The 9,659-nt window shown below is 42.6% G+C and overlaps 1 protein-coding gene across 1 annotated transcript in view; it reads left to right on the plus strand.

Annotated features, from left to right (window-relative positions):
- LOC106809937 (cell wall protein RBR3-like) overlaps positions 1-9,093 on the plus strand; it is a 12,101-nt gene extending 3,008 nt beyond the window's left edge. Inside the window, exons 2-5 of the mRNA XM_014813178.1 lie at positions 5,005-5,103; positions 5,643-5,737; positions 6,903-7,002; positions 7,656-9,093. Of these exons, the coding sequence (XP_014668664.1) occupies positions 5,005-5,103; positions 5,643-5,737; positions 6,903-7,002; positions 7,656-7,723 (362 nt within the window). The 3' untranslated portion in view covers positions 7,724-9,093. The remainder of the gene's footprint in view (positions 1-5,004; positions 5,104-5,642; positions 5,738-6,902; positions 7,003-7,655) is intronic.
- Positions 9,094-9,659: the final 566 nt, after the last annotated feature.

The following is a 9,659-nucleotide window of genomic DNA, read 5'->3' on the forward strand; positions in this document are numbered from 1 at the left end:
CGAGAGAGGAAGCCGTTGATGGTTAGAGGAGAGAGGAAGCCATGAGGTTTAGAGGATTAAGCAAGGGGAGAGCCGCGCTGATAGTACACTATTCTGTGCATCACCTGCGTGGTGATACTTTCAGGTATCGTGTGCACGTAACTGACCTTGTGTTTATTAAAGGCCAATCTGTGCATATCTCGTGATGTACACTATTCGTGCATCATCTCGTGATGCTACACTATTTCTGTGCATCACCTCGTATACTTTGTCAGCGTACTACCGGTGCGCGTAAACTGAACTTGTGTTTTTAAGAGGCCAATACTGTGCATCATCTTCGTTGATGTACACTTATTCTGTGCATCACCATCGTGATACCTTGTCAGGAAGAGGAAAGCGTGATTGGTTAGAGGAGAGAGAGGAAGCCGTGATGGTTAGAGGAGAAGAGGAAGCCAATGAGGGTTAGAGAGAGATGAGGGAAGCCCAGTGGGGTTAGAGATAGACGGAGGAAAGCCATGAGCGGTTAGAGGGAGAGAGAAGCCGTGATGGTTTAGAGGGAGCCAGAGGAACGCCATGATTGTTAGAGGGAGAGAGGAAGCGCGTACAGTTAGAGGAGAGAGGAAGCCATGATGCGGTTAGATGAGAGAGGAAGCCGTGATCGTAGAGGAGAGAGGGAAGCGCGTGATGGTTTAGAGGCGAGAGAGGAACGCCGTGCGATGGTTAGAATGCCGAGAGAGAGGAAGCCATGCAGGTGGTAATGACGAGAGATGAGAGGAAGCCATGAGCGTTAGAGGGAGAGAGGAAGCCATGATGGTTAGAGCGAGAGAGGACATGACTTGGGTTAGAGGGAGAGAGGACAGCCGTGATGGTTGAGTCCGAGAGAGGAAGCCATGATTGTTAGAGGGAGAGAGGAAGCCGTAACGTTAGAGGGAGAGAACGAAGCCATTGATGGTTAAAATGAGAGAGGAAGTCGTGATGGTTATAAGAGGAGAGGAAGCCGTGCATCTGTTATGAGGGAGAGAGGAAGCCGTGATGGCTATAGAGGGGAGGAGAGGGTGAAGCCGCTGGATGGTTAGAGGGAGAGAGAGGAAGCGATGAGGGTTAGAGAGGTAGAGAGCATAGGAAGCCATGAGCGTTAGAGGGAGAGAGGAAGCCATGATGGTTAGAGGGAGAGAGCATGAGGGCGTTAGAGAGAGAGGAAGCCGGTGCATGAGCTTGGGAGGAGAGTAGAAGTGGGGCCAGCCGTGATCGCTTGGCCTCTCTCTGCTAAACATCACGGCTTCTCCCGTTCTCTCTCAGGCATTGTCGCGGCTTCCCCCCCTTCCTCTCTCCAGGCATGTTTCGCGGCTTCCCCCTTCCTCTCTCCTCTAACGCTATCACGCTTCCATTCTCCCTCTAACCATCACGGCTTCCTCTCTACTCTAACCCTCATGCGCTTCCTCTGCTTTTTCTCTCTCTCTACCGCTCATGGCTTCCTCTCTCTCCCTCTACCTCACGGCTTCCTCTCTCCCTCTAACCATCACGCGCTTCTCTCTCCTGACAAGGTATCACGAGTGTATGCACGGGAATAGTGTACATCACGAGATGATGCACAGATTGGCCTCTTTAAAAACACAGTTCAGTTTACGCACCGTTATACCTGACAAGTATAGCGAGTGATGCACAGAATAGGTACATCACGAGATTGATGCACAGAAATAGTGTTACATCCACGAGATGATGCACAGATTGGCCTTTTTAAAAACACAAAGTTCGTTTCACGCACCGTTACCTGACAAGTATCACGAGCGTGATGCCACGAATCGTGTATATCACGCTCCCCTGCTCATCTCTCTCCCCCCCCCCCCAGCCATCACGGGCTCCCCCTTCCTCTCTCCTCTAACCCTCATAGATTCCTCTCTCCCTCTAACCAATCACGGCCTTCCCTTTCTCCTCGAACCATCAGTGGTTTACCTCTCTCCCTCTAACCCTCATGGTTCCTCTCTCGCTCTAACCTCATGGCTTCCTACCTCTCTCTTACATCACGGCTTCTCCCTTCCTCTCTCGAGCATGTCGCCGGCTTCCCCCTTCCTCTCTCAGCATGTCGCGGGCTTTCCCCTTCCTCTCTTCCTCTAACCATTTACGCTTCCTCTCTCCCTCTAACCTCATGCTTCCTCTCTCCCTCTAACCATCACGGCTCCTCCTTCCCTCTAACCATTACGGCTTCCTCGTCTCCTCGTAACGATCACGGCTCCTTCTCTCTCTATAACCATCACGGCTTTCCCTCTCCCTTAACCAATAACGGTTCCTCTTTCCCTCTTAACCATCACGGCTTCCTCTCTCTCTCTAAACCCTCATGGTTCCTCTCTCCCTCTAACCATCACGGCTTCCTCTCTCCCTCTAACCCTCATGCGCTTCACTTACTCTCCCTAACATCACGGTTCCTCTCTCCTCTAACATCACGCTTCCTCTCTCCCTCTAACCTCATGGCTTCCTCTCTCTCTCTCTACCCTTTTATGGCTTCCTCTCTCTCCCTCTACCATCACGCCTTCCTTCTCTCCTCTAACCATCAGCGGCTTCCTCTCTCCTGACAAGTATCACGAGCGGGTGATGCACAGATTTACATCACGAGATGATGCACAGATGGCCTCTTTAAAAACACAAGTTCCATTTACGCACGTATAGCCTCGACAAAGTCATCACGAGGTTGATGCACAGAATAATGTTACATCACTGAGATGATGCAGCAGAATTAGTGTACATCACGAGATGATGCACAGAGATAGTGTACATCACGAGATGATGCACAGATTGGCCTTTTAAAACACAAGTTCAGTTACGCACCGATACCTGAAAGTATCACGAGGTGATTGCACAGAAGGGTAAGTGTACATCACGAGATGATGACACAGATATTAGTGTAAATTCACGAGATGATGCACAGATTGGCACTTTTTTAAAAACACAAGTTCAGTTTACGACCGTATACCTGACAAAGTATCACGAGGTGATGCACAGAATAGTGTATATCACGGCTCCCCCCTTCTCTCTCCCTCTAACCCTCATGGCGTTCCTCTCTCCCTGCTAACCATCACGGTTCCTCTCTCCCCTCTAACATCATGGCTTCCTCTCTCCCCTAACCCTCATGGTTCCTCTCTCAGCTTCTAACCATCATTGGCCTTCCTCTCTCTCTCTACATCCACGGCTTCTTCCCTATCTCTCTCAGGCATGTCGCGGCTATCCCCCGTTCCTCTCTCCTCTAACCAGACAGCATTCCTCTCTTCCTCTAACCATCACGGCTTCCTCTCCCCTCTAAAGATCACAGGGCTTCCTCTCTCTCTAACCCTCATGGCTTCCTCTCTCTCTAACCACATTCACGGCTTTCCTCTCTCTCTTTAACGATCACGGCTTCCTCTCTCTCTATACCAATCCACGCGCTTCCTTCCCCCTCTACCCATAACGGCTTTCCTGCTTTCCCTATAACCATCACCGGGCTTCTCCTCCCTCTAACCCTCATGGCTTCCTCTTCTCCTCTAACCATCACGGCTTCCTCTCTCCTGTAACCATCACGCGCTTCCTCTCTCCCTATAAGATACGGCTTCCTCTCTCTCTATTAAAAAACGCTTCCTCTCTCCCTACCATAAACGGCTTTCTTCTGTCCCTCTAACCAGTCACGGCTTACCTCTTCACTTCTAACCCTCTGGCTTCCTCTCTCCTCTAACCTTACGGCTTCCTCTCTCCCTCTAACCCTCATGGCTTTCCTCTCTCTCTCTCGTAACCCTCATGGGCTTCCTCTCTCTCTCTAACCCTCAGGCTTCCTCTCTCTCTCTTAACCATCACGGCTTCCTCTCTCCTCTTAACCATCACGGAGTTCCTCTCTCCCTCTAACCATCATGGTCTTCCTCTTCCTCTCTCGTAATTAATATAGTTATTAATAGTGTAATTAGTAATTAACGGTAATTAGTAATTAATCGTGTGACTTAATAAACAAATAGTGTAATTGGTAAATAGTAATTAATAGTTTAGTATAATAAATAAATTCATATCAATAAAATAAAAATACACAACTAAATTTTTAGTGTATAATAGTAGATATTTTTTGTCGATAGGTGGCGCTTTTTTAGCATGGCTATGTGCGGCAGTTAACATTTGCTGCCATCAATACTTGATATAAGGAAAGTCTGCTGATCATGGATGATACACAGAAATCTGTGGCAGTCACTTCGTGATATAAGGTGGCTAAAGGGATTTGCACCCTAATCATACCGAGTGTGATATGTGTTTTAGATCTTCGTTTACAGTAATTTGACTGAATATTTTATTGCTTTTATTTGCGCGATAATTCGAAAACCAAGAAATGGCCGATCATTTAGCGTAGCCGCCATCTCTTGCCCAGATTCAGACTTTCAGATCTGAAACATTTATTTTCGCATCAAAACTAACCCTGAAACAAAACAGTGAAATTTCTATTAGTATAAAACAGGGAATAAGGACATTTGATCGCATTTTGGTCCGTCATAAATAAAACACTTACCAAATTTTAAATATCATCTCCCTCTTCTATCACACCCGAGGTGAGCTATAGTGTCATTGACACTTTCATTTGCTTTTAATAGTGGTAATTTTTTACTGTCAGTGTGAATGCGTGGAAATATCTATGGCGGGAGAGATTATAAAGATTCAAAAACAGGTTAACTTGGTAGATGACGGTGGCAAATACCAGCTCTCGATAGTATAGGATATTTTGCTTAAAAATTAAACATAACTAAATGTACTACTACAGCTCTTCATGTTTCTTGAACGATGAAAATGAGATTGCTTAAGATGCTCAAAAATGTGTGACAGAACTTTTGTGTCTATGTTCCTTCCCTAAAGTGTCAGAGTTTCTGTTGCCACCCATCTTCTCGTGACAAACGGGTGGCGAGCCGAAAAAAATGTGGATTAACATGAACAATGAAGCATGCATGAAGCAACGTGTGCTGTTGACAAGGAAGTGAGGCATATATTATTAGATAATATATTTTATTATATTATATTTCACTGCAGAAACTGCACAGAGATTGGCTCCGGTAGCAAGGGAAGGGGGCAAGGCTGGAGTACAGATGATTTCTGCACAGATTGATGCCCTAAGGAGGCAGCAACTAGGTAATCTTTATAGATATGATTCATCTAGCTTGAAAGCCATGCGTAATATTAATGGCATCATGTAACTGGTGCCTTGGCTGAACTGACACTTATAAACCGCTTATATGTAGTTTTCTTGCAGATAATACAGTTGCATAGTTATAATGAAATTTTTAAATGTTTAAATGTTTAAATTCGGATTTTTTAATATTTTTAATGCAGTTTGAAAGTTCCGCCTTTTCACCCAGTGACCTCGGCATCAATTACTAACTTGTGTTAACATTTTTTATAAGTAATTTTACTGGTTTTGCAATGTTGCAGTAAGCAATGACGTGAATGCATCTCGATTCTCTACTGATGCCCAGCATATCATCATTGAAGCTATTCCCACAATGTTGGAAAAAGACCAGCAAAGCATTGGTAGTTTGTCATTTTGTATTTTTAGTACGGCAATTCCTTGCTGGTCTTTTTTCCAACATTGTGGGAGTAGCTTCAATGATGATATGCTGGGCATCAGTAGAGAATCGAGATGCATTCACGTCATTGCTGTGGTCTTGTAGATGCACAGGGAAAGCTGAAACCAGCTGCAACGTCTTCGGTTGTGCCAAGTAGCATCATGAATGCGAGAAAGTCTGTTCGATTTGCTCCACATGAGGTGCGACCATTCAATCTTTTGGACTTTAGGTTTTGAATGTTCATTTCGTTGTACTTTGATATTTTTCTTGGACCAAAAGGTGGCGCCACCGTGCAGGTTATCAAATAAATTGCAATCTAGTCGGAAGGAAGGTCGGTAGTGAAGGATCAGGCAAGTTTTGTCTATACCACAACATATACAACAACATCTATAAACAATTGATTTAGAAGTCGTGAGCCTGGCTCATAAATGTCGGTCAGGTTTTCTTGGTTGGTGTATTTATCAACCTTTTTATTTCAGCATTTAGGTAGTAATTAGAAAATTGCATTCATTTAAAAACTTGTTTACCTTTGTTGATACAATCTGGGCATGCACGTTGTGTGCGAGTTCCTCTGCGTGTAAAGCACTTATAAAGTTATGCCATAGTGATGAGGAGGACACAAACACTTGTGAAGGCAGGCTAAGGCTGGGTTTACACTATGCAAAAGTCAACGAGATGATAAACTTTTCAACGTTCTATCAACTTTTCCTTTCTATCAGATGTTCACATTTTTACGTAATCGACCAAGAGTCGCCAAACGTTTCAACATTTGATCCACAGTGTGCGCGCCGTGCGACGTGGGTACGCATTTTTGCATGTATTAACAGGGGTAGAAATTATCTTTTAAACAAGCGAGTCCCACGGACTCCCTACCCTCAAAAAGAGGGAGTCCGCAGTCCTAAAAAAATCCGGCAATTCCGCGTGGCCGTGCTCTGGAACGAACTAGTTGGTATATAGCAGAATTTTCACTCCTGCATATGTCAAATCAGGGAGTATTTGACTCCGGACTCGCATTAATTTCGCACCCTGTATTAATTCGTGCCAGTGTGGCGCCGATAGCAAAAACTAGCTCCCCTCCTGGGTGGAGGGACACACCTCCTGATTGCTATTATCAAAGTGGCTGAGTGGCAAAAACTTGATCAACTTGCTGACCAAAAGTTGAAAAAAATGGAACATGTTTTAATCTCTCAACCAGTTGATACCAACCAGTTGAGCACTCAAATTGTACGTCTACACTGCCGACTTTCCGTCGATTAGTCGAAAATTTGATCAACTCAAACTCATCAACTTTTCAACAGAACGTTGATTGTGTAAACCCAGCTTATGGCGTACCATTGTAACACCGCCCGTGTTGTTGTCTCGTAGAACTATGCATCTGAGACGCAGCATGAAGGGGAGGCTGTCACTGCAGTGTCCGCTGCCAGCACTCCCACCAGCTCCGTGAGGAATACAAGTCCGTCCCCTGGTAACACATGGATCGCCATCCTTTAATCCGAACATGCAATCGAACGTAGCTATAATATTATACACATGCACAATGCACGTGTGTATGTATGTATCCATATCATGTCTAATGTCTGTAATATTGTTTCTACGTTGGATTGTGTGTTTAGAATTTGTATCGTTGTTGTTACGATTTTTGTTGGTTTTTGTGTTACGTATGTACGTGCGTACGTATGTATGTACGTATATTCATATTATAGGCACATACCAATGATATATACTAGCAATAAGCATAATAGAATAATAGGCATAATTACGTTTGTTTCTGAAAACCAGAAATTCAGTTACACCGGAGATGCGCAATGTTTCTGTTGTGTGGCCCATTGTCTGAATGACTGGAACAATGAAATCGTTTAGATTGTATTGGTAACTGCTCCTATCTTATATTTTCTAAATAGGTACAGTACGGTAAAAGTAAACTACGTAACTAAAATGGGTTGTTCGAAAACTAAAAAGCAAAGCTATCATTTAAGTAGGTCACGAGTACATGTATAAAATACATCAGAAGTAGGATGATGATGTTGTTAACACAATTCGTATGATAACAATGTTATTAACTTAATTCAGTAATATATATTCTAACACTTTGTTTTGGTTTTATGTTTACATGAGAAGGCCTATCTCCTATACCGGAAGGAAAGGGTCAAGCTACCAGAAATGTGGCATTTAAAGTTGGACTCTAACATATATCAGTGACGTATATGCATTATTGGTATTAGAATTTCTCACGCAATGTATATCTGTAGTGTGATGTTCAGTATGGGTTACTATTAATTATTTAGTGAAATATCTAAAAACTGCAGGGAATTGCAACTAAAATATTAACAGGTTTGATGTTGTCTAAAATATTAGTAGTTATCCCACACAATATTCCCTCCAGTGTAAAAAACGTATAATTGTTGATGGCCAGGGCCAAAGTTAAACCCTTCTGGAAAGACATAGTTGTTTTATGTTTGTGTTTAGGTAGACTAAATCTGGAAAATAGTAGCTCTATCAGTCTACATGTAGCACTTCAATATAGCACTTCATTATATATTCTTTTATATATTTATATAAAAAGCTAATATAGCTCTTTTTCAAAAATTATAAATTCCATTTCATATTCAATGGAAATTTCTCTGTTAATATAAGAAGGTTGTTCTCTGTCAATAACTTGTTTTCACTTGTTTATAATTTATTGTTTATTGTAAGCACTGTTACTGACCTTGCAGACTTTGTTGTTCTCGAGAAAAAGTAAATGTGGAAAAATCACGCTTTGGTTGCATCATCAGACATGCGATCATATGTAAGCTCCACATTTGCGTAGTAGTAATGGTAAATTGTCTTACAAGAGAAGACCCCTGATGGTATTACGGGTCCATCAACTATAATCGTTCAACTGTTATAGTAGCTGCTCTTGATTTGGTATCAGTATTATTAACTAATTAACCCCCCCCCCCCAATAGTATATAGATGTACGGGAATTTTATTAATCGATGCTCTTATAATGATTTAATTATTCCAAGTCGCAGAATTTAAAGAGCAATATGATATTCATTTCATGTTCCAGTTCATGACTGATCATTGTGCGTGCGTGCGTGCGTCCGGTGCGTGTGTGTGATTGTATCTTACCGTAGGCATCGGTGCTTATTCTATATCGATATCGCATATATGGTAACATTTATTTCTATGTTATGAACACGCTTCTGGCAATGTATGACCTTCTTATTTCACCGGGTGCGTGTGAGCCATGTGTGCGTGTGAGTGCGTGTGAGTGGGGTGCGTGTGAGCCATGTGTATTTTAAGTATAGGATCATATGGAGGATTTAATAGTAGTTCGCTCTTCTATGCTCAAATATGACTCTTTGGCGCCATCTCGCGTGAAAAATAGTTATAAAATGCGTATATGCGGAATAAATCAGATGAATATCAGTCACTTAATTTACATCTTACTAGAACGTTTTTCACGAATAAAAGTAACGGAGTACAATGTATTTGCTATAGGCGAGTATATGTGTCAAAAGTGCCCAAAATTCAATGTTTTTATATGTAATAAATCTGTAGCAATTGTAAATGATGTAGACATGTATATATTATTATAGATGCTACTGTCTTGCATCAGTAAGTAGCATTGACGCTAACCCATAAAACGTGTTTTGTAGTTTGCTATTAAAATTGTATAATATTACAGTAGGTTTCATATGTACACGCACTCGCGCGCACACACGTACACACACGGTATAAATCTGCTGGTGTTTTCTAGCATTACCGATATGTTGTCGCTAGATGGTTATTGTGTTATAGTGTTATCAGGAGAATCTGAATAACAGTCTATTATTCACATCCGGTGTTATCTAACGTATGCTGACTGTTTGGAGGTTTTTTGTGACCATCAAAGCAAACTCGACTTTGAGAACTGGTTTGCGAACGAAACTTTAGGATTGTTTCCATTTTTGTTCGTAACTCGGCAGTGCTTTGTGTAGTATGTCGACTGACAGTATGAACTTAGTGCTTATATTAAGAAGAGAGCGAGAGAGAGGGAGAGACAGTCAGAGAGAGAGAGAGAGAGAGAGAGAGAGAGAGAGAGAGAGAGAGAGAGAGAGAGAGAGAGAGAGAGAGAGAGAGAGAGAGAGAGGGTAT

This window comes from Priapulus caudatus, unplaced genomic scaffold, assembly GCF_000485595.1.
Source record: "Priapulus caudatus unplaced genomic scaffold, Priapulus_caudatus-5.0.1 Scaffold397, whole genome shotgun sequence".
Lineage (NCBI taxonomy): Eukaryota > Metazoa > Priapulida > Priapulimorpha > Priapulimorphida > Priapulidae > Priapulus > Priapulus caudatus.